The sequence below is a fragment of the Thunnus thynnus genome, chromosome 7 (assembly GCF_963924715.1).
Source record: "Thunnus thynnus chromosome 7, fThuThy2.1, whole genome shotgun sequence".
Classification (NCBI taxonomy): domain Eukaryota; kingdom Metazoa; phylum Chordata; class Actinopteri; order Scombriformes; family Scombridae; genus Thunnus; species Thunnus thynnus.
The window spans coordinates 1650170-1676326 of NC_089523.1; the positions used below are offsets into that span (position 1 = coordinate 1650170).

A 26157-nucleotide genomic window follows, 5' to 3' on the forward strand; every position below is an offset into this window, starting at 1 on the left:
AAAACCTAGCTGAACCTGACGTGCATAAATTCATTTTCAAACAAAGACCTGATCAGAAAAGGACCAGTGGACAGTAAACCTGAATAAACCCTGATACTGGGATAATCAGACGTGTCATTTGTTCTGTCAGAGAGTCAGCTTGAATCCATTCAGATATTACAGCACTCAGAATAGACTCAAATGATTTGGATACAAAAAATCAAGTGGCATTGTGAGGACTTGGGACCTCAGATACTTGCACTTGGAGGGAACAGTGCAGCATTCTGCAGCAGAGTACCATGCCCTCAGACTGAGATGCATGCACAGCGGAAAATTAAAATAAAAAATGAAATAAAATTATATGTTATATGCAGTATAAAGGCGTTCTATCACTAGAAGGCTGTGGATTTCATTGGCTGTCATGTAGGAATGTTAGGGTTTTGAAGTGAGACAAAGCCTCTTGGTCTTAAGATGTCAGAAAGTCCAGGAAAACACAGCCAGCCAGAGTCAACTGTTTGTCCATGTTTGTGTTACAGAAGCTGTCAGTGACTCAGTGGTTCTGGATTGCATGACAAGCCTGCATGCTAATGTAAATGTGCACTAGTGTGAAATCCTGAGCATTATGTGTCTATTCACAGACAGAGGACTTGTCAATAACGCCTTGCATTGTACAGAAGAGGATGCACAGAGGATGATAGACTTTCCTGCTGCTGGTTTCGCACTATTTCACTGATCAACAGCTGGCAGCAGTAACTTGCAAAGAAACACAGTAATGCACCAGCAAAGGCAGAAGACTGCAAGCTAGCAAACACAGATGTAAACAGTGCAGGATTTTAAATATTAAAATATTGCTTTGCAAATGTTTTATGAGGAAGGAATGCATTATGGTGAGTAACACTCAATCTAAACTTAAACATTGTTTGTTTGCAAGCAAACTCCACAGTGAAAGTAAGGTCAATAAGTAAAGTATTTTAAATCCTGCATTGTTTACATCCATGTTTACCAGCTTGCAGTCTTCTTCTTCCCTACCTTTGCTGATGCATTGCTGCATTTCTATAGATCAGTGGAATAGTGTGCAACTATTGGCAGGATTGTGTATTGCATCAACCCGGTGTGAATGCATGTCGATACAAAGAAAACAGAGACCCACCATTCATTTTATAATTTGAGAATTGCCCTTCAAGAATTGATACAGTTATTAGCGACCCTGCCTTCTTACCAACCTCTTCATGTGTCTTTGTGGTGTCGTGGCCATGTCCCACATGTCCTCCTCCCTGACTGACGTCAAGGTTTCATCCACACAGACAACTTCGACATTAACTTAACTTTGATGATTAACATCATTTATCAGTAACCAGACTGGTAAATGATTCCACTTTACTATTTACATGATGGTGTGTGTGTGTGGGTGTATGCCCTGAGTCTTTAATTACTATGTGCTACAAACTGGTGAAACTGGTTTTAGCCCAGCCTATTTACAAATATAAGGGATAAAATGATTTAAGAGTTCAGCACAGAGACGGGGAGGTGAGGAGTGATGAACACAGGGATGAAGTGATTTACAGAGAATATTGAGTGGAGTATATACTTCTAAATCCTACTAGTAATATTGTGTATTAGACTTCAGTGCAGAAAAAATGATGTGTGCACACTCACTCTATTTTAATCTTTCCACTGGAAAGGTCAAAATATCTTAAAATGTGAACAATTTGCTTGTGAGATGTTGTGTGGGAGTTTCAGTTTAAGTTGAAGTGCTCAAAGCAGTTGAGGTGTCAGCTGAAATTGACACACGTGAATTGACACACACATGAAAGGGTTTGAACTTAGAGCACTGAAAGCAGTTGAAGTGTTGTTTCAAGTGTAAGTTTCAAGTTTTCTTGATTTTTAAGTTTGAGCTGGTGAAGAATTTGGGAACGTCTTGCATCTAAAGATCCAGATATTTTTCTCAGAATACAGCCACAGTCTAGTCTATATGCTTTGACATGAGCTCTGACATGGTGGTTCAATTCAAATGATGTTCAACAGTTTGCTATCACATTAGCCATAACAGAAATCACAAAGGTGATCTTATGTCAGCTCATAAGTGGCCCAAGGACGGTTAACAGTTTTTCTAAAGCTTTTGATAACTCTAATTTCAGTGACTCTGAATTTCTTGGAGTGACATAAGACGTGAATGCGCTGAACATTAGGTAGAGAGAGCTGGTGAGGGCTGCTGGTTGGACAGTGTTTTGAATAGCTCCAGCCAAACTGCTCTGTGTGATGAGCACTCACCCAAACTAGAATGTGTTGAGTCAGCTGCTCTGCAAGCCTCTGTCCCTGCCCAGTGTGCTATTTATACACACCCAAACCAGACTCTGCACATACCAACACACACACACACACACGCACAAGTGCATGCACATGTTGTCAGGTTCACACACACACACACACACACACAGCTCGGCAGTCTTGACAGCGCCTTGTAAACAATAGTGCACACAAACACAGGAGGCAGGGCTGGAGCTGTGCTTCGGGGTGACTCAGTTTTTTTTTCCGGATACTGTGTTGAGGAGGAAGTGACAGGTGGGCTGAGAGACGCTGAGAGCAGGAGACACTCAGACTGACAGTCAGCCTGCATGGGAGCAGCTGGACTTTTACCCAACCTCACTGAATCACATGTAGGACACTGAGGTAGGAACGAGTCAACATTCAATTCTTCTTTAGGACACTTCCTCAAAGTGATTAAAATTCTTTTTAGTTCACGGTGTAGATATTTATGTGTCAGTGAGAGAGAGGAGTGTGTTGTTTCTGTTGAAGTGTGAGTGAAATCTGTCCTTACAGACTTCAGCATATACTGGAAATTTAGTTCCCATTTAAGGAGGTGAATCAGTAAAAATCTGCCATCTTGCAGGTGTCACTCTGTCTGTGGACTTTTTCTACTGCTGAAATTCACTATTGTGGTTCGCTATTGTGATTTCTATGTTGTTTTGCATTGGTGTGTCTTGTCTTGCTTTTTGGAGTTGCACTGACTGTTTTGGTGTCTGAGCCTGTGTAACATCTGGCCAGAGATGACAACAAAATGATATGCTGCACTTTGGATAAATGGATAAACTGGATAAATTTACACAATAAATGAAGTGAATATGATACATGTACAGAGAAGTTGGAAATTTGAAAATATTCTGCTCAACCAGTGGTGGAAGAAGTAGTAAGAGCTTTAACTTCAGTAAAGGTATCATTACCACAATTAACAAATACTCTATTATAAGAAAGGGTATTGCAGTTAAAAATTAAGTAAAACTGTTGCTAGCAAAATATATTTAAATATCAAAAATAAAATTACTAATACAGAATGATTCTTTTGAATGAATGAATGAATGAATGGTTTATGTTGGTCATACATTTGAGGAACAAAACTTTGTGTGGATATTCAACTGACAAAACATCATCATACATGTTTACACCAATCCATTTTACACAATAAAATTCACACAATCAATGACAGAAAAAGGAATAGACTGAAGCCCAAGGCTTATTTTTATGTATCTTATATCCCTTTTGAGGGTGTTATACTACATATTATAATGTTGGATAATCATTAACGCTGCAGCATTTTAGTGTTGAAGTAGGAATTACTTTATAATAATGTATCATATTTATGTGAATTGATTTTTTTGTAAAATAAGAATTTGCAAAGTAACTATTAAGTACTGTATAGTTGTCAGATACTATATGTGGTGGAGCAAAATGAACAACATTACCCTCTCAAGCAGTGGCAGGATATACTCAGATCTTCTTAAGTAAAAGTAGCAATACCACAGAGAAGAAACACCTTACACAAATAAAAGTGCATTCAAAATGTTAGTATAAGTATACAAGTATTAGCATCAAAATATACTCAAAGTACCAAAAGTAAAAGTACTCATCAGGCAGAATAGCACATTTCAGAATCATAATTGTTATTGAACCATAACTATGGATGCATTCATGCATAAGGATTACTTAAATGTTGTAGCTGGTAAAGTTTGGGCTAATTGTAACTACTATATATATACTGCCAGGTAGCTTAACCTATAATATTATGTCATAATTTATTAGTTAATTATATTTTGTATTCATGATTTGAATCTGCGATTAACTGGTAATTAAAGCTGTCAGATAAATTGAGTGTTAAAAGTACAATGTTTGCCTCCAAAATGTAGAGGATAATGTAGCATTAAATGGAATTACTCAAGTAAAGTACAAAGTACCTCAAAATTGTGCTTATGTGCAGAAAATGTGTAAATGTACTTGGTTACTTTCCACTACTGTTCTGAAATATAAAATGACAATACCCAAATAAAGTACAATCACCTCAGGCCAGTCTCCCATTCCATTTGCATGGACATTCAATTTTGAAAAAATTATGTTCTCAGTGAAGAAATCTGCAAATTAACTGTTAATATGAAGATTTTAGTATGTTGATACAGTATTTCCCCTATAATTGCACAGGCCTGGTGGGCCGCCAGGCCAACGAGAACCCCAGCCAAGCCAAAAAAAAAAAAAAATTTTTTAATGCCAAAAATAACGCCAAATATCCATTAATTCAGAAATCAATAGTGTTTGGGAGCCTCTGTGCAGCGTTGCTCCGAAACCTGAGTTAACCTCTGTGTCGTTGTCTGGGAAACGCTTGGTAGTGTAGCTCCTTTTAAAGAATAGGGCAGTGTGTAATATGTGTGTGTAGTGGGTGAGTAAGAGGTTGAGTGAGAGAGCGAGCGGCAGAAAGGTGACGGTGAACATGAGCGCAGCAGAGGAAAAAGTTAGCGGTAAGTTGTCAGTCTGGCAGTAAATGTACAGTCTGTTGAGTCCACCACCCCCCACCCACTCCCCACCCCCACCTGGCCAACACACTCAACCTAGTGGAAACACTGTGATATAATACAGTAAAATGTTCAAGAAAGTGGTGTCTGCGTGTCTTGTCATGTCATGCCTTACCCTCTCACCTGACAGGTTATATGGAAAAACTTGACATTTGGTTAGTTACTGGGCCAAGTAAAATGTTAAAACTGTGCATTTTGATTGGCTGAAAGCAATAAATATTAGATGTCCATCACAATGGATGCTGGGTCTGAGGGGTAAACACAATACTTGAATACACAGTATGTAATTATAATGCATGGTGTTGAGCATGCAGTCTCCTTTCTGGTAGAGCTGGTGTGACATATACGAGACCATAGTACAACCTCTCTTATAACTGTTGTACTCAGAGGTATTGTTAAACTGCCCCACAGTACAGTTTGTGTGTCAGTAGCCTCAGTTTCCCTGGTCCAGGTTGGAGCAGATAATATGTGTCCTGACCAGCTACAGTGGTCATTCTGTGAACAGTGGCTCAGTTCATGCTGTGAGTCACTCTGCAGGAATGTTTGGCTACCGAGCAGAATAAGATTATAATAGGTGACATGGGTTGCTGTCGGTTTCTGTTGACCACGTCTGTGAGGGCTGTATTTGTCAGCCACTATAAATGAGTGTGTGACCGAGTATCATTTTATACAAATCATCACGTGCATTATATATGCACATGTTGTGTTTGCACTGCTTGTGGTGCGACCTGATGATTGCAATCCTTTGTTCCAGAGCAACATATTAGGATATTCAAGCCCCCCTGAGGATGAGTCCTAATGATTTTAGTGACCACCATCAGGCCAAAATTTTCACTTCTATACAAGAAATGGCAAAATCTAATGACCTGATCCTATTTAACTCATTGTATTCATGCACAGTTTGAATGCTTTTTGCAACATTTACTTATCCAGGGAAGTTCCACTTAGAGCAATGGTCTCTTTTTCAGAAACTCCCTGTTCACCCTCACTCACTTATATACATTCACACCTGGAAGCTGCCCATTGCGAACACAGTCTGATCTGCTGGCCACCGAGCAGCTCCACTGAAGAGCCTTGCTCAAGGGCACTACAACGGCAGTAATGAGTAAGCCCTGCTCTTTCACTCTCCCCACCAAGATTCTGTCGGTAACAAGCCCACTTCTTTAACCTGTAACTCAACACCCCCCCCCCCCCAATGCCCCAATGGCCCAGAGGTGGGCACTCGAATCACCTGACTTGGACTCTGGACCAGTCAGAGTCACAAATCTGGTGGCTTTAGACTCCCCAAAATCAAAAAAAACATGTGAAATCCCCTCCAAGCCCAAAGCTTAAAAATGATTTTATACAGAAGTGGGCAGCGAGTCATGTCTTCATTTTTTTTCCAATGATAAGGGGTCAGGAGGGAAAGGTGTGTTTGGCAGACATTAACTTTGCAAACAACCAATGAGCTCTTGACACAATTGACATGATAATTAAATCTTTGCATTTATGATTTGGTCTCCTAATGCTTCAAAGTCAAATAAAAGCCATAAGACTTACTTGTGACTTGCAAAACAATGACTTTGTCCCATCCCTGTTATGACCCGTCCTCTGAAACTTAATGATACACTCAGTGCAGTATAAACTCAAGCTTACCAAAGCTCAATTTGTTCTCAGTAGCCTACATTGTTCAGTAAGTCCAACACAGATTTGCTGGGTGTAACAAACATTGCTGCCTCTTGGGGCCACCAGCTGGGACTTCAGGTCTTGTTTACTAGTTTATACCGTTTGACAGCAGCAGTATTTGTAGCAGCAATGCTTTCCCATGCATTATGAATACACGACTATTAAAAGGATCCATTTGTTGTTTACAATCTCTCATATAATTCATTTGCATTTATGTCCCCGGTTTCACATTCTGCATGTGTGTTCTGTCTTGTATTACTGTGGAAGAGGTGAGCAATGTCCCTAGGGGCAGAGCTGGGATCAAACGTGTTCTCACAACATTTACATGACTTTGACAGTAAAGTAAAAGGCATGACGAGGCAGAGATAAAGAGAGATAGGGGTGTGATCTCTTCTGCCTAATGGCATCTAATAAGACTCTTCCTTTTTCAGATGAACTGTTAAAGTGAAGTGGTGTCTGAGTTATTGCACAAAGTGTTCTGTTGACATACAAATCCCTCCATTTATAGATACAAGGCTGTTTTCACATTCTTATGATGACAGAGATGAATGAGTGGTCCCAAAATTGTGGTTAAAAGACAAAGAGCAAACCTAAGCCTATCCTTGTATGTTTATGTGCCCAAATTGAAAGGAAACAACCAAACTGGAGTTTCTTTAAATCTTGTTTGTCAAATTGCTTAAACCACCAAGGACACTATCTAATAGATACAAAAATTTTATAAAATATGTCACTTTGATTCTTTACCCTGAATGGGTTTGAAGAAATCAGTCCTTGTTAATCATAGTATAACAGTCAGCAGCAGGAGACAGAAACTCCTTTACTCATCTGTTTTCATTAGTCTGTCGCATCAAGGCAGAAGCAGGTGAGTTGTATCTTTTTATCATGTGGATCTGTGGTTAAGATTATATATATTAGTTATTTATATATATATATATATATATATATATATATATATATATATATATATATATATATATATATATATATATATATATATATATATATATATATATATATATATATATATATATATATATATATATATATATACCGTGGATTAGCACATTGCAACAGGTTATTGTGTAGGACCTCTCCAGACCGTCCTGCAGCACCTGATAGTGGCTTCTCTTCAGAATTCATTCATTGTCTGTAAAGGCATCTATATGATCTGCCCATCATGCAACTGTAACTGAGCCCTTGATAACTTTTCATTCAGTGAAAAAATAGCACTCCTTATTAGTAACACTGGCAATCATCATCTGGAGTTGTCAGATGACAGGAATGCTTGCAGGTCATAACCATGAATCAGACACCTTTTCCATCCAACATGATGTAGATGTGACATCAGTTTCTGAGAAAATTCATGGAATGTGCTCTTGCAAGTTCAATGTCCACCTTAAGCCCAAAGCACTGAACCCTCACAGACTTTACCTGACGTCACCTGCAGGATCACAGTTCCTGAATGCAAAAGGGTGCAAAGGCCCCAGATACTGTGTGGATACTGTGTGTTTGTGGAGAGAGAACAGAGCAAAAGCTCTCGATCCTTTAATGTTGTTTGATCAAATGGACATGATCAAGCCATCATAGAACAAAGAACTAGACACAGTGCTTGGTGGTACTGTATGTACACCTAAACTAGTTCTTGTTCCTCTAGTTATTACAGATTTCTTCTGTCATCCTAGTTTTTGACATTACAGTGCTCATATTTGTGGATTGTCTTTAAAGCTCATTCTTAACCTTAACAACAGTTGACAAAACAATCTTAAAGCAAATTCCACTCAGTAGCTGTTCAAGAGATTTCAATCATACCAAAATAATGGAGATTAAAACCTCTACAATTGCATGACAGCTACATCTGCTTATGAAGATCATGTAATACTGTTGAAAGCTGCAGGACAGCTACTGAGTGGACCTTGTGATGATATTGTTTGTCATCACAGGGCCCTTTGTGACATAGCTCTTTTTAAATCAAACGGGACAGTCCTGCAGATTTAACCAGTAGTGCTGCAGACTCAGTGAGTCTGTAGGGACAGACTGCTCTGTCATAGCAGGATAAACACAGCTGCAGCTCATATGATTTATTATCTAATCTGCAGGTGATAAACTAAATCAAATCTAACAATTTGATTTAGGTGTGCCAGTTATCCAGCATTATTACTAACTAGTGTCAGTGCCTGCTTATTTGTTTACCCTGAATCACTCTGTTAATGTTATTAGCCACAGCTTTGTTTACATGGCTATGACACAACTGAGAAAGAGGCAGAGCAGCATAAATGTGGTAGATGACTGTCAACTCTTACACAGTTTGATGGGTTTATTCCTTATTATCATACCTAACCTCAGAAAGATATGTTGTGGATCATTTTGTTGAAGGTCACTGACCATCATCACAATTGTTATGTAGTGAACTGATCTGAAACATAGACCCTCTCTAACTGTAAATAAGATTATCTACAACTGTCTTCATTTCACTGAGAAATGTAGTATGGATTTACAGTCTTTTTGTGGTTGATTCAATGTTTTGGTTGACTTCCTAAGCCCAAATACTTTCTGCATCTGTGTAGTGCTGAGGGTCTGCTGAGGTCCATGTGGCGTAAATTTAGTGAGCTGCTCCTGTCTGCAAGGGTCCATGCAAACGTGTGTGCGGACGGTCTTAAGGAGCAAGCAGTAGAAATATGGAGTTCACGTTAAAATAATCCACCAGTAATCTACGTAAATTTGACTATTTGTATTTATTCACCAACTGTACGCTGGCTGTAAGCTAGCTAGCAACAGACCCGCTGACTGTGTCTGTGGGACCGTGTCAGTTTTGGCCTTTGACTGAACTCAGAACTCACCTGAAACTCTGTTCTTTCTGTTATTTCCCACCAGTCTCTCCGCTTTTCTCTCCAAAAATTCCAGCAATTGTAATAGCCTCTCTAATAGCATCTTTCCATTGACTCTGTATGCAGTTGTGCTGTGCCTAAAATTCCGTTTTGCGTCTGTCTGAACACACACACTTTAGGGCTGTGCTGGTGTACTGCTTTGACTTTGTCAGCCATGACAACAACAGTTTCTGTTACCATCATTACTGTAATGACTGTCATTTACAGAGGACACCTGCCTTAATCGGCAGTTTTATGTTGCTTTACCTCAAAGAAGCTTCTTCTACTGGTCAAACAGAGGCAGAGTTACCACAGCAGGACCAGTTAGCTGTGGCTATATCTTGATATACTTGCAATGTGTGTTGGTGCATAGTTGTAATGTAAAGGGGAAGAGCATGAATTTATTAATTTACTAAGAGGAAACTCACAGCCTCAAGATCACTGCTCATATTATTACATCACATCTCTTCCTGAGGGGGTAGCTTCAGCTCTGCCTGTGGTGAAGGTTTTATTTAGCATCACATGACCAGCAGAGAACAAAACTAAAAATGCATTTGTTGCATTTGTCTAGTACAGAGGTCATGTGCAGAGGAATGGGGTTCAGTAACATTTGAACCCAGTGCTGAATCCACACATTCTGCTAACAGCTGTAGCCTACTGTACTGTACCAGCTACTTCCTCCAAATACCTAGTCACAATTATGAAGCTGATGAAGTTAAAATTTTATCTGGGAGATTCTTAAAGGCATGTGAGGTGATAAGCTACCTTAAAACAATTCCCAGAGAAGAGTCTCCACTCTGTTGGTCCCTGTGAACAAGAAAAAACCTACAGTCTGCTGGCTGTCTTGCAGTGGTGTTACAGAGTGATGTGTCTTCTCACAATACAGACGCCAGCTGCACAGAGCACATTAAGCAGAGAATGTTTTGTTTTTATAAACTGCAGAATTAACATTGATTAGAAACATCTGCTGCTGCTAATGTCTGACATTTCGGTTTATATAACCAGCAACAGTGAGAGTCATCTAAAGATGAGAAGCTGTTGCCTATATGTTTTATAGAGGTCTTTGCTAATAATGAAAAGAACAAGGAAAGGAAAAAAAAAGGTTTGTTAAGAGCTTAGTTATTGTTAGATCTTAACAAATCCAGGTATTTTGTCAACCAGGAACTAGATCTAGAACCCATCCATAGCAGAGGGCCTGGTGGTGCCAGTGGCTTATAAGAGCCCAGTGTACTGTGTCATGGTCCATCATTCTTACGTTCTGTGCATGTTTCTATTTTAACCATTAACAGCACAAAGACATTAAAACATGAAAACATGAGTAGATCTGTAAAATGTATGCTTACGTTCACATTAATGCTCAGTTGTGATTTAGTTTTTCAGTCAGATCTGATCTTTTTGTGTTGCTGATTCATATTCATGTTTGTAAGTGACGGTGTGAACACCGTTGAGGTCTTCAACTGCAACGCATGCACAGATTTAACAACAATAACGTCATTTGTGTGACAGTCAAATAATGAACATGGATGACATGGCTGTGCAGCATTCACTAAGAAAAGTTTCTCCCAGTTCAGCTTGAATAGAATCGCATCCATAAATGCCCAACAAATATGAAACTTCCTTGTTAGTCGTTGTTGTTGCTCTTCCTCATGTTTATTTTACTGGGCTGCCGACACTGAATGATGATGACAGGTGATATGTGCAGAGAAGTGAGACATTAAGAAAACAACATGGACATAGTATGTATAGTGCCATGCTATATCAGGGGTCTTAGTCTGACTAACAGTAGTGCATCCTTTGTCTACTGGCTTGACTACACTGTTATCTCTATCAGAACCATGCAGAACTTTGCATCCTGAACAAACAGAGTGAAAGTTTGAGCTCTGAGACCAAAAAACACTGTGGCACCTAGCTGGACAGGTCTACAGAAAGTCTACATGAACACATGAAAGGCCTGCAGGTTCAAAGTACTTTTAGGCTCAGCTGTGCCTGTAAGTTTATGAGAACTGGCCTGTAAACTGTGTTCACAATCAACAGAGATAAAGTCACAACTAACAGGTGACCATAGAGTTTCTGGGCGGTGTGTATTTTCTGCCCTCTTACATCACCAGTTTTGGCTCAAATTCTCAGTTTCCTGTCAACCACTGGCAGATACCCCCCCCCCTCCTCCTCCTCCCACCCTCCCCACCCTCCCCACCCTCTCCTACCTCCTTACCCTCTCATTACCATCTAGTCTTATATGGCCTGCTTTGGACAGTGCAGGAGAATGATACAGTGGAAAAAAAGGCACGCAGGATTGCAGAGGAAGTGGAGGATTTCTTGTGAAGAAGGGTGGGGTGCAGCACTGATTAGACATGTGCACTGAAAAACATTAGCTTCCGGAAATGTAAAGAGGTTAACTACAGCAGCTGTTTTTAAGCTTATCACAGCAGTAACACTTTGAATGGAGTGATAGAAGGAAAAAGGTCCTGTGTTGGTTGGTGTCTAAACTCACTCACTTAGATAACAAAAAGTACTGAAAGGCAGAAGCACTCACTATGAGTTACCACAGCTTATAAAAAGAAACTTCACACCCAGCTGTGAGTAACTAAACTAAGATCCCAAACTGAATGAAAATGAAACCGTAATGACTCTCATTCTTCCTCAGTGAGACTTAGGCGTCCCTCAGTCCGTCGCCACCAGTCTCTAATGCACACTGTCGGTATGTCAGGAAGACAGAGTGGCTGACTGGCTATCTGAGAAGCCTTGCAGAGAGAGAGAGAGAGGGAGGAGGGAGGGAAATGTAAGAAAGAGGGAGGAGAAAAACAGGGAGTGTGATAACAGCTCTGGGAAGATCTGCTGGCTCTGTGTCAGTGTGTTTCCCAGCAGCCTGTTGCGCTCACGGATTATTCTGTAACAACAGCTGGATTATGAAAGCAGAGGCTCCGATGCGCAGTAGATCCTGTCAACATGGTAAAGTACAGCACCAGCCTTCTACTGTATCTGTATGTAATCTGTGATTTCAGGGTTAGGAAAAGTGTTTCCTTTATTTCCTTATTTGCCAGAAGCACTGTTGGAGAGTCGAATTAAGAACTTTTGTGGAATAGTGCTGCTGTTTGAGGCAGTTACAATGTGTGTTGTCAGTTTTGAAGTGTGTGTGTGTGTGTGTGTGTGTGTGTGTGTTTTCAGCTGTTTGGTTCTTGTGTATCAGTGCTGGCAGGGGTGAGTTTCCGGACAGGTTCCTATTTGCTTGTTAGGTGGAGGCATATATCCAAACCCATGTGCCTGTGTGGACATTACCCTTCCCATTCAGTCAGCTTCACTGTTTACCCAGAAGTCTTTGTGTGTGTGTGTGTGTGTGTGAGAGAGAGAGAGAGAGAGAGAGAGAGAGAGAGAGAGAGAAACCAGTAATTTGTATCAGAGGAAGACATTTTGGTATAGAAGGTTTGACATGTTTCTGTGCGATTCACCTTTTGGTGTGAAAGGAAAGTCTTTCCCTCTCACTCAGAGTCCTGTCTCTCTGTCAGTGTTTCTCTTTATTTTCCTTCCTCTCTTGGGTTTCCGTCACCTGTAAACACAGCCAGCTGAGGCATGCCCAGGCACTGCCCAGGTATCGGTATGCGTCAGCGTTTGCAAGGTGTGAAGTATGTTTCTCCCATATTTGTTTCCTTTACTTTCTTTATTTTTTTTAATGGACATTGAGTTAAATGAAAACCGCCCTCCTTCTTTCTAAAAAATAAAAGCACATGCAATGCATATGAACAGCGAGATATCATGTGAGTAAGAATTTTAGTACAGTGTTTATCCTAACTTGACATTCTCATTGACATTTCAATTCTGCCACACAGCAGTCATGATGGTTTGATCAGTTCTGCAGGGATACTTTCATTCATCAGGATCATCAGTTGTGTCCAACCCTTGATATAACAGTGCTTATTTGATTCAGCTCTTACCAGCACTGGTATAGAAAGCACTCTGATCATTACATATATAGATTTTATTTATTAGGATGTAGATGCAGCTGTAGGAGCAATGGGCCATTTGGAGTTTTTTATGAAATCTCTGTTTGGATGAGTTCACTGATAGAGTCTTTGAGATACAAGACCCGTGACTTCATACCATGACAGTGTTTAGTGTATATACCCAATGTATTACATTTTACATTTACATGTATCCACATCTTCAACAAGTACAAACTAAACAGGTGAGGTAGTGCCACACACACAAACTAGATGTAAAAGCTAAAGTTAACATGCTTCACATTCTATATCAATTGGAAATCAGAGAGTAAAGGAACACTGAGCATAATGCTTGAGCCAATAACATCACTTACATCAGCATTATCACCTGTACAACAAACTCCACATCAGTACTGATATTTGGACTCCCTTATAGATTTCATTACTGAAGTTTTTTACTGAAGATCCCTCCACCTTTCACTGATGTTCACTGTACTGAGAAAACAAACCAAGTGCAGAGTTCTCAGTGGGTAGATCAGAGGCTCCAGGAATGTGGAGCATTCCCAGTAAATACACAGAGCCGGCAGCTCTGCCTCTTTAGCAAGCCACATCGATCAGCAACACTTGGGAACCTCTCTGATATGTTTTGGTCAGTTAAACCTTAAATGCTGTTTCCATGTCATACAGGAATTGGGTTTGATTATGACTGGAAGCTCAGATTTTTCTGAAAACACCAATTTAAACCTGGACTTACTGATGCAGAGGTGCCCCAAAAAGCAAACAAATATGGACACCTCTCATCAGCCGAAGTCCATCATTCTAAATGACTATATTGCTAATGCAGTTTACTTTTAACCCTCACACAACCAACCCTGCAATCTTACAACCCTCTTCCATATTTATTCAGGGAATTGGGGTGTTTTAGCAACCAGCAGGAAGTTGATATTCAACAGCAAAAACATACACATGGGTGCCATTTTATAAGCTGATTACAATATTTGTAGACTTTTAGAGATTTAGATTAGATATTAGTATTTCAAACAGTTTAACTTAAAAATATTAGAAAATTAAATTAAAATGAAAATAATTAATAATGTCAACTTTTTTGGTGTCTGGTCAAAATGTTATGAAGGAGATGCTTTGGGGGCGTTTTTCAACTCCTCTCTGCTCTGATACAACTGCTCTCAACTGTGCAGTGACATGAACGCTTGCAAACTGTTAACATGGAAGTCTTTGCCATCCATCCTTCCTTTACTAATGGGAAATACTAGCAGGGTGGACTCTCAGTGTATTGAGGATGCATCTCCTACATCTTTTTTTCGTGGAATATCTGGATGGATTGGCTGGATGTTTGGGCTGGTTGTCATGCTGCATATTAAATATGGGACAGATCAGACGCTTCCCTGATGGTATCTTGGATGGATAGAATCTTAATTAACATCTACAGTGCCTAAAACTTTCGCACAGCACTGTATAGGTAGTCTTTTTACAGTCCCTACACCATTTCACCTGACTGTTATTTTGTCTTACACACATAAACACTGCTCACCCCACACACACACACACACACACACACACACACACACACACACACACACACATTACCACCTGCTGAATGTGCTTAGCTGGTGTTTGTTTGGTGTGTGTCTCTTGTGTTTATGTACAGCTGGGAAATATGCAGTCCACTCCCATTCTACTGGACCTTGAGGAATATCAGATTTTTTCAGTTGAAGCTCATTTAGACTTTGTAGCAGTTAAATACTGTAGTGTACCCAGAACTCCTGTTTGAGGGCAAGTAATGGGTGTAATCCCCCTCTAACTACACACACTACCCACCACACTGTTTTTAGGTTTCAATGGTGATAAAGAGATAACCCATTAATGCCGAGACTCCTAAGGACTATTCCACTTTTTCATTGTGAGTGTTACTGTGTGAAAATTCTTCCCATGTGAGTTGATTCAAATGACAAATAAATCCCTCCCCCTTCATTTGGAGAGTCCCCGCATGAGTTGGACAGACTTAGTTGGCAAAATAAACAGCAATAAAAGTGGGAGGACAAGTTACTGAAGAAGTCACAGTTCCTGGAATATTAAACTGAGTACATATGAAGAAAATGCCATCAATACACTGTGTGTGGGTGTGGTGGTGTTATCTGTATTAATGCGTGTATTAATGGACAAGTTCACAGTTTTTCAAGTGTGTCTTAAAACAACAGTCAGGTGTCCATATGAACAGTGAAAGAGGTTTTACTCACTGTAATCATTCCTCCTGTTCATACTGGTTATTAAAAGATCCCCTTCAAATGTGCTTTCAATGTAAGTGATGGAGGCCAAAATCCACAGTGTGTCCACACAGTCATTTAAAAGTTGATGTGAAGTTTATATGAGTCTTCAGCAGTCTGAGTTAGTCATATCAAGTGGATATCTGTCACATTTACAGTCTTTTTAGCGTCAAATTCCTTCTTTGTGTTTCCTCGGACAGTGTTTCCCTGTTGAGCTGCGGTGGAAGTATAGTAACAAAAAGAGGAACTTTGGCACTAAAAAGACTGTAACGTTGAAAGATATCTACTTGATTTGACTCATTTAGACGCTGAAGCTTCATATTAGCTTCAGATAAACTTTAAAATACATTTTTGCACAGAAGGAGGACTGTGGATTTTGTCCCCCATCACCTACATTGTAAGTGCATCATGAAGAGATCTTCTAATGGTCAGTATCAACAGGAGGAATGATTACAGCAAGAAAAACATGTTTCAATGTTCATTCAGACTCCTGACTGTTGTTTTAAGACACACTTGAAATATTGTGAACCTGTCCTTTAAGCTGTGTGAAGGCTACTGTACAGATGCACAGAGAGCAGGAGAAACAGGGCTCAGTCAGGTTCTCGGGTTTCTCTGTTGGGTTCATTCGACCATGAAGACAATAAGCTCACAAGCTCAAGTAGGGATGGGCTCCACTTAGATAGCATTGTATCAAATTTGAATCCAGTATCAAAAACACTTATCAAAAATTATTGATTACCTTTCAACAATTCAAGCAGTTTATCTGTGAGGTCATTAAACTGAATTGAATTAAATTGAATTTGCAAGTAAAAAGGCTAAAATACTCCAAATACTGACAGTGCTGATTCACAAGCTGATCAGATTCAAATGTTGATCTGATATGAATCAAAGTTTAACTGAGAGATTCTTAAAGTGACAAGAGGTGATCAGCTGACCACGTGGTGGTTGTACAGTCATTGGTGTTACAGAATGATGTGTCTCTTCATTCACAAGCAGTGTTTGGCTATACACGGAGAACATACACGCTTGAGCCATTATGTAATAAACATTAACCAGCGACAGCCACGTTAGCCTAAACCATTGCTCTTTGCTAACAACTAATAGTGAGGAGGGATAGAATGTCTGATGAGGGATTTGTTAGCATCTGAATTGAATGAATCCAGGTACTCTGCTTACTGGGAACCAGATCCAAAATGGAACTAGCTATCAGAAGCCATCCCTAAGCTCAAGGCAGCTACAGTTTTCAGAGCCAGGTGCTGCAGTTGCTCTCTGCCCACAATGAAACCTCAGCGTATGATGGGAAACACCTGGCTTTCCACTAATGTAAGAGCTCAATGACTGTGTTTACATGGACCACAGTACTCCAGTCTTAATCAGATTAAGACACAAAGGTGGACAACGCCAGTTTTTCATGAAATGTAAAACAGCTGTTTAGCTAAAACAAGCAACTATCTGACACAAAACATTCTCTTCCTAACCTGGTTTTGTCAACAAGATGCTTTGCTCATTTTTGCTTGTTGTCAGGAAAATGAGTATTGTCCACCTGTGTCTTAATCTGGTTTAGACACGAGTCTGTCCATGTAACTGCAGTCATTGGCTCAGATGATTCATTAACAACATTGTATTTTAGACTCTTTGTTTTCTGTTAAAGGGGGACATATTCTGCACATTTCCAGCTCTATATTTATATTCTGGGGCTCTACTGGAATATATTTGCATGATTTACAGTTAAAAATAACTTATTTGTCTTCTACTGGCCCTTTACTCTATGTGCAATGGTGGTAATTATTCATCAAATCATTAAACAAGGGGAAACAGGCTTAAAACAGTAATTTTCGTCCTCTTGTGTCCAGCTCACCAGCTGCTTAAAAGAGATGTGATGAGTTCATGATTGACAGTAAATCTAGCTGGACTTTTATTATTATTATTTATTTATTTAGTTAGTTTCTGTACATCATTTCACCATGTAGAATACTGGTGAATTGAGGCGTCTACATACCTTAAAGTCTTCTCAGCAGGTGCAAAAGGAGAAAGGCAAAACTGTGCAGAGCGGTGTGCATGGAGCTCCTCTACCAAGTTTATTATTTGAAAATGTTATTTGGCTTTAATGTCCAACTGTCATGATTATCTGGATGAGTACGCCTCTGTGGACTGCAGGGTACTTTTCTCATCTATAAAGAAGATAAATCTCTGTTACTAGCACAATCTATCATTGTGACACACAAAACTTGTCCACACTGTATGAAAATGCCACATATTGTGTTGTATCAAAAGGTCACATTATGTGTCTTGCTAGTTGCAGCACTTCACTGATTTTTTTTTTCTTTTTTGAATTACATGAATGAATGAAATTATTACAGTTCATGTCAGTTTTTTTCTTGGAAATGATAGGAAACTACGAGCCCTGTAAACAAAGTGTCACAGATACAGCATATGAAAAGAAAACCGATTATTCCCCAGGAATTATTCCTCAGGAGCTTGTTTCGGTGGAGAGTTGAAGAGGTTACTCAGACAGTGCCACATAGAAACAGTCAATGCTGCAGTATCCTGCAAGATCATTTACAGAGTAGAATCCTTGCAGTTTTCCTGCAACAGGAAATTAGATACAGAGTTCTATAGGTCCTTCTATATTCTTCTGAAAATGTGTTCCAGTTCACCTCACCTGATGAAAAAAGAACAGTTCATGTGTAAAACATAAGTTCAGATTTTACAGAATAGGTTTCACATTTACATTGTAAGTGCATAAAGGGATCTTCTAATGGCCAGTATGAAAAGGGGGAATGATTATGTCGAAAAAACTATTCCAATGTTCATTTGGGCTCCTGATTGTTGTTTTAAGACAGACTTGAAAAATTGTAAACACATCCTTTTTAAGAGGATCTTCCCGCCGCAGGTTTTCAGGGCAGGTTCAAGGTACACCTGCGGCTGGTAACACAGGGCATCTGTCTCCCACCCACTGAACAGCACTGACCACATGCCGAACTGCTCCTCCGGGAATGATGGTTAACACAGCTCCAGGTCTGAGTTGACGGCCGCGCAAAAATAGAGATGAGCTGTGAGATGCCCACCGGGTGTGTTCGACTTTTGTGGTCAGTGTAGCAGCCTCAGTTGTTTATAATGGATCCACTCTGCTGCCACCATGCTGCAACAGATGTGTCGGGCCCGTCAATGCTCCGTGTATCTTGGTTACTAGCCTATACAATGCATATATTCACAGTGTTTATGTAGGCATTTATTAGTCTAGAGTTTAGTTTATTGATTTGAGTGTGGATTAGGAATGGAATGTTAGATTTAAAATGATTTTCTTTTCAATGATGTTTGTGGTTATACGTGTTAATTGCTGGGTTCATAATGTAGTAGCAGATCAGAAATGTATCTTGGCCCTTAACCATTCAGTGCTTTATAAACCAACAGCAGTATTTTAAAATCAATTCTTTGACAGACAGGAAGCCAGTGCAAAGATCTGAGAACTAGAGTGATATGATCCACTTTCTAGGTCTTAGTGAGGACTCAAGCAGCAGCGTTCTGAATCAGCTGCAGCTGTCTTGATTGATTTTTTAGGGAGACCTGTGAAGATACTATTACAGTAGTCAAGTCTAATGAAGATAAATGCATGGACAGGTTTTTCCAAATCCTGCTGAGACATAAGTCCTTTAATTCTTGATATATTCTTCAGATGATAGTAGGCTGACTTTGTAATTGTCTTAATGTGGCTGTTGAAATTCAGGTCTGAGTCCATGACTACACCAAGATTCCTGGCGTGGTTTGTGGTTTTTGACATTATTGATTTAAACTGAGCGCTGACTCTTAATTGATCTTCCTTGGCTCCAAAAACAATTACTTTAGTTTTGTCTTTGTTTAATTGAAGAAAATTCTGGCACATCCAATCGTTGATTTGTTCAATGCACTTATTCAGTGCTTGTATTGGACCATAGTCCCCTGGTGATATGGTTATGTAAATTTGTGTGTCATCTGCATAACTGTGGTAACACATGTTATTGTTTTCAATAAGTTAATAATAAACAGTCATTAGAATATATAACAGGTCTGATATATGACAGGTCATAGGTCAGATATGTTTAGTCATACAAAGAATATGACTCTGGTTTCCAGTGGTTAATTTTCAGGTTTTCACACATCAGCAGTAAGTTGTGATCAGATAAATATTTCCTGAATCATTCTGATAAGGCTGGAAACTTTCCAAGTTGACAGCGTTAACTTTGTGCTCAGCTGTAGCCACCAGCTCTCATCCAGACAAGTCTGAGTTCATCTCAAACAGGTCTTAAAATTTGCTGTTTTCCAGTTTACCCATTTCATCTGGTTCATCTGTGAGGCTACCTGGAAAATTAAACCTAATTGTTCATTCCTGGAATGTGGAGATGACTTGTGGCAGTGATTATGAAAGTGTGGTAAATGTTGGAAGCATTTTGGGGAAATTGTCTGAAAAATCTTTGGAGAGAGCTACAGAAGGACTAGCACCACGGCAGATTGAGGATGCTGTTCATATCATGGCAAAACACACTTCATAACAACTCTCTTTTTCTTTGAATTCCCTCTGGCTACACCGTTGCCGTGACTCCACATGAATTTGGAAAGGTGATTCACCAGCTTGTGCAACCACACCAGTTGTTGTGCAGTTAGTTATTCCCAGTGTTAGGCTCTTCACAATCCTCAAATAAGCCACAAATATACAAATCATTTCCTCTTCTGAGGGTTCTGAGGTCCACTAAGGACATGCATTTCTTGACTTTTATACATCTGAATTGAGACAGATTTGGAAGCTTCTCTGCCATGATGAGAAGAAAGTATGTATAAGAGTATGATACATTAGATTTGGCTGCAAGATTTGTAAAGATTTGTATGCTTGTATTTTATCTCAAAGGATATCCGTCCTGCTTCTCTCCAAAGCTCTGTATGGGGTGTGTTTATATATATATATATATATATATATATTTACATATCTTGTATGTGTGACATTTCTAAACAAATTGGACAGCCATCCAACCACAGATAGGACCTGCGGCTGGATGGTCAGTATTTAAATGTAGCTTTTGTGATATTTTGACGTACTTAGCTAAAAGAGATTTAAATATATTAAAAGACAATTAAGTAACTTTGTGACATTTAAAGTAATGTTTCATTTATTGTTGAATAGGATAAGAACACAACATGAACATATGAGGAATGAACAGAGACATCTTTTTGCAGCATAAGAGTCAGCCATGTCAGCAGCTGTGTGAAGCTGTACTTCAGCACAGTGGTGCTTTGAGTTGATTGCTAACATCCGCATGCTAACATGCTCACAGTTGGCCTTTTTCATGGAAGATATTTTGACATCTCACAATAGGAAGAGCACAGGTGTAAATAATACAATGAATGATGGCTGAATTTCATTTAGCTGCTTCAGTTTCAGGGTGCAGTTTCTGGTTTCTGAAAATGCTAACATGTTGATGTATAGCAGGTATAATGTTCACTGTTAACCATCTTAGATCAGTGTGTTAGCATGCTAACATTTGCTTTTTAGCACATTAACACAAAGTACAGTTGAGGCTGATGGGAGTTAGTTGCTTAATTTCACAGGTAGTTTGGTTTAGATTCATAAACCAAAGTATTGGACAAATTAAATTTTTAACCTGATGGTGGCACAGGAGATCACCAAAGTCAGTAGACTTCATCTTCTGGGGACCACAAAATGTCATAGCAGTCCATCCAATATTTGTTGAGATATTTTAGTCTGGTCAAATCAGCTGACCAACCAGCTGACTGACATTGCCATCCCTTTGCCATCCCAACTTCAAAGTGGAAAAACGTGGCAGCAGTTCTGGCAACACAACAAGTCAAAACTTAAAAAAAAAATTAAATTTCTTGATAAATATGATGCTTTATTTAGAAACTGGTTTGATGCATGAAAATGTACATTCCTCACATGCAGCACAAAAGGAAACATAAGAAAAGCTCTGTCATGGTTCCTGGGATCCGTGGTCTCCCATGATCTGTGGTCTTCAAGAAGTACCTAAAGTCCACTTTTCCAGTTATGCTTCACAAAGAGCCTGTGGCTGTAGTTTTTACATATTGTAATATAGTTTGAAATTTGTCATATCAAGCTGATGTGAGATTGATCTTAAAGCTAAGCTATGTAGTTTAAGTGTGAGAACCACATAGAGTCAACCATGACTTGATTGGTGGGAACGCTGGAGTCTGATCACAGATGGTGGTTTCACGGTCACATTTGAATGTATGATGGCCTCTAATAAGTATTAAAGCATAAGTTCAGATTTTTACAAATCCGTCTAACTTAACCACAATGCTCACATGCTATATGTGCATTAAAGGCTATTGGTTGCTCATGAGTACTATATGTGTGGTTGTACAATATATCCTCTTCATCATTAAACCACCAAACTCCCAAAAGTATTACCAACAATATGCACTTGGTGTCCTCAATAGTGCATAAATATGGTCCTGGTCTGAGTTGGTCAAATGTTGTCCTGGCAACAAACCTACATCAACATCATTGTAACGCATCTGAGTATTGTATTAGGATAGACTTGAAAAAATCAAACCTATCCAAAATTAGTTGGAAGAAACCCAGAGTCCACAATTCAGTCCCAGCACTGTCTGTCAGATACATCACACACAAATAATGAGCCTTTTGTTATCCCAGCCTGTCCATTTCACTTACCATGGACGCAATGCAGGAAACAGCCAGTTGCCAAGAGATTAAGCCAATCCCTCCCTCTCCTCCATCCACCTCATTAAACACATAGACTCACACACACACACACACACACACACACACACACACACACACACACACACACACACACACACACACACACACACACACATACACAGACACACACACACATATGCACGCCAAGGGCTGAGAAAACACATTCCAGTAAAATAGAAGCAGCACAGAGTAAACCCTGTTTTCACAGTTTGCCAATAGATTCCAGGAATCAGTCTGGCATTTCACCGCAGTTCAGAGGAAACTGACAGTGGATGTGAACTGGTTTTTAATTTGACAGTACAGACCCACAGGCGAGTTTGTTTCATCATCCTTTAAATGACTAATTCTTAACTTGACTGTGACTCTTCAGTCCTCTTATTTCTGCTTTTGCTTCCACATGAGGCAGCTGTTCCTCTGTGACAGCCGGGATTTTCTTTTTCATTCCTGCCGAATCAAAAGTAAATCAGCTTGGTGACAGTTCCATGTTCCAAAAATCCAGCTGTCAGATGACCCAACTTTTAACAGAATGCCTTCCCTCCTCCACTCGCAAGAGCTTTGTTGAAACTTGTCCTGCTGCCTACAAAGAAATAGTCTGACATCTCAATAGATCTGAATCTTCAACTGTGGCACTTGAGACTCAGTGATTCTTGTTATAAATGTGCATGCTCCTGTATGGCACTTAAGTGGAACAGGGATAGAAAGCTGGCATTAAGGAGAATTTAGATCAGTAATTTGTATGAACAGGACAGAACGAGGTTTAAATAAGCAAATGTCATGACATGTTACTGTATGATAACTGCTGCATAATGTGGAACAGGGCTGACCAATAGTGTGACCAAACCTGTGAGGAGAATGTCATTTGAGAGGTGTAGGTCACTGACTCAGCCAAATTCAATTCTATTAATAAGTCAAAGTGAGACTCCTTTCTACCTATCATATCAAACTAATTTCTCTGGAACTGTACACCATACCTGCTGATGAGTAAAATACAAGCCACAGTTCATTATAATGTCTGAGCACCTTTGACCCTAATTACAACCAGTGACTCAGTAAAGAGAGCTGCAGTGTCCTGCTGTTAAGCCAGTGAACATCATGGAACATTTAACAGCTAAAGAGACAGATATTTTTCTCAGGAGTTGATGGAGACCAAACCAGACTTAAAAGGTGATTCTTATACAGTGATAAGATGTCAGTCTTGCGTGTACAGCTTGTTCTGCTGCCCCCAAGTGGTCAAAAATCATTTATGGCTGCTTTAAAGTGTGTTGTTTATAGAATGTGAACATGGTAACCTACTGTATACATCATGAACAGAGTCACAGCAAGTCAGTTTATAGAATAACACTGTTGTCTGTAGAACTGTGAACACAGCCAGCCGATGTCTCACTATCAATATTTTCAGTATGTTTTGGGAAACCCTAACATCCCTGGTTCTATTCCAGCTGATGACATCTATCATAACCCCCTCTTTTTCTTGATGTGTCCTGTCTATGTCTATACTGTCACTAATCAACTGAGGCAAAATGCCAAAAAAAAAAAAGTATCTTGCATAGGGGTGCAACTATCGATTATTTTCATTATCGATTAATCTGTCTATTTTCTCAAGTAATCAATTAGTTCTTGAGTTTATAAAATGTCAGAAAATTATGAAAAATGTTGATCACTGTTTCCTAAAGCCCAAGATGCAACCTCAAATGTCTTGTTTTTTCCCAACCAACAGTCCACAACCCAAAGATATTCACTTTACTGTCATAGAGGAGTAAAGAAACCAGAAAATATTAACATTTGAGAAGCTCGAATCAGATAATCCTTGCTTTTTGTCTTAAAAAAAAGGCTCAAAGACAAATAATTGATTGAATATTAAAAGCTGATTAATTTTCTGCTGATCGACTAATTGTTGCAGCTCTAGTCCTGCAGCTGACCTGCAGACAACGCTGCTTCAACTGCCAGTGCTCTTTTCTACAGATGCTACATCCAACATCATCCTGAAAGTGTTCAGTAGGATTGATTTGAGTGAATTGTGATGGACAGGTCATTATCACCATCTGATCTGCATTATCTTGGTTACAGCATCCATCCTGTATGGTGCATGACACCCATGATGTTGATGTCAAGAGGTGTGAATGAATGAATGCATGAATTCTTTTATTCAGGCGTTATACACCTAAGGGCAAAGTTAACCAAAGGGCTAAGCATCTTGTAAACCTACATAGGCCTTGTCTATGTGGCCTTGTCCAGATCTACTCTGTAGATCTCTGTAGATTTGGACAAGTGTGTGGATCTATTTACAAGTACTAAAGGAGCCTTTTGTATACCCAACTATATTGTGAAGCTGCAATGAGTTGTTATGATAGGAGCCACCTGACAGTTCCCATGTTCATCCACTAGGGGCTACCTCACACATAGCGAATATTATGACCAGACTTGATGAAAGTCTACCTGTACTCTGTGACTGGATTATGTCTTCATGATTCTTGCGACTCTTTGAGTGCGGTGTAGAAGACATTTATCGTCATAGGCAAAGAAGAAAAGTACCAAAAAAGAAGACAGGCTTAGCTTGTTCCAGTTTTGTCCTGTCCTCAAAGCGATCAGTGACAGAAATGTCCTCCTTGTCCCCTGCAGGCTGCAGCAGGGAAGCTCTCAGTGGACAGTTTGCTGCAGATGTCCAGCTCTGAGCTGCAGGACACGATGAGACGCCTGGGCTCCAACTCAGAGGATCGTTCTCGCCTCACTGCCGCCCTCTCCTGTCTGAAGAGTGCTACTGAAACAGGTGAGCCAGAAACCATGATGTTATTAGTTTCATTCATAAAAACAAATACAATAATATTTGATATGCAGAGAGATGACACCTTCTAAGAGAGCTGTAATAAATGTATCATAATTGTTATTTTGTGTTCCCAAAGAAAATAAAATCTGCTTTATGAACTATGAAACACTGTGAATGAGCCCGTGTTAAGTTGTTGAGGAGATTTTCTCATATCTGATCAGTTTGTAAACTGATTTTTTTTTCCTTTGTGGAGCAAAAATTACAATAGTAATCAACAGCACTGAATGAAAGAATATCCAGAAAAACACTTTACATACAGCACGTCAGCAAATAGAAATTAAATAGGTCCCAATGTGCCAAGTGCTAATCACACAAGCATTGTGGTGCTCTCTGTTCCGTCATGTCTGAATAAAGCTGTAATGTTTATGTAATGGGCACCTGTGTCTGAATGACAGAAGACATGACTTTAAAGGTTCCCTGTGGAGTTTATGACCTTTAATAGTGCTGTGGAGAGGGCTCCGTTTTGATTGTCTCACATACGGGAACACACATGGGTGACGCGATACACAGTCCTGCCAATGGTGTCACACTATTCCACTGTTCTACAGGTGGCTGTAGTGTACCAAGAAAACCAGAAATGCACTAACAAAGGCAGGGAAGAAGAAAACAGCAAGCTAGTAAACATGGATGTAAACAATGCAGGATTTAAAATTCTTTAAAAATCAGCTTTGCAATGAGGAAGAAATTAATTTAACACATTTCTTCAACCTGAAGGATACACACAAAAAGTTTGGGTGAGTAAAGCTCGATGTAAACTTTAACAGATAGATGAAGCTAGCAAAATACATAATCGTGGTACGAAAATGGCATATTCATCCAGCAGATCAGGAACCCACCCCAGGACTCCCAAAAGCCCCAGGTTCACGGTCTGTCAGCTGGGTTTCAGTAGTTCTGTTATTGTGAAAATTTTTTAGGGAATTTGTACTACTAAAGTAGGGTCCTGCATTTATTGCCTTTTAAAACAATCCCAAATCAAGGTGCACTTACTAGCCATTTCCAAGTCTTCATCAACAGATACGGTTTGCAGAGTTGAGAGA

General features: G+C 39.5%; 1 protein-coding gene across 3 annotated transcripts in view; it reads left to right on the top strand.

Annotated features, from left to right (window-relative positions):
* Window positions 1-26157, top strand: part of LOC137185585 (kinase suppressor of Ras 1-like) — a 64654-nt gene that overhangs the window by 20520 nt on the left and 17977 nt on the right. The window contains exons 1-2 of one of the 3 annotated variants that reach the window (XM_067593786.1): window positions 2356-2649; window positions 24916-25063. In XM_067593786.1, the coding sequence (XP_067449887.1) occupies window positions 24955-25063 (109 nt within the window). In that variant the 5' untranslated portion in view covers window positions 2356-2649; window positions 24916-24954. Of the gene's footprint in view, window positions 1-2355; window positions 2650-12155; window positions 12296-24915; window positions 25064-26157 lie in introns of those variants that run through there. The other 2 variants (XM_067593785.1, XM_067593784.1) reach the window with 2 other exon arrangements.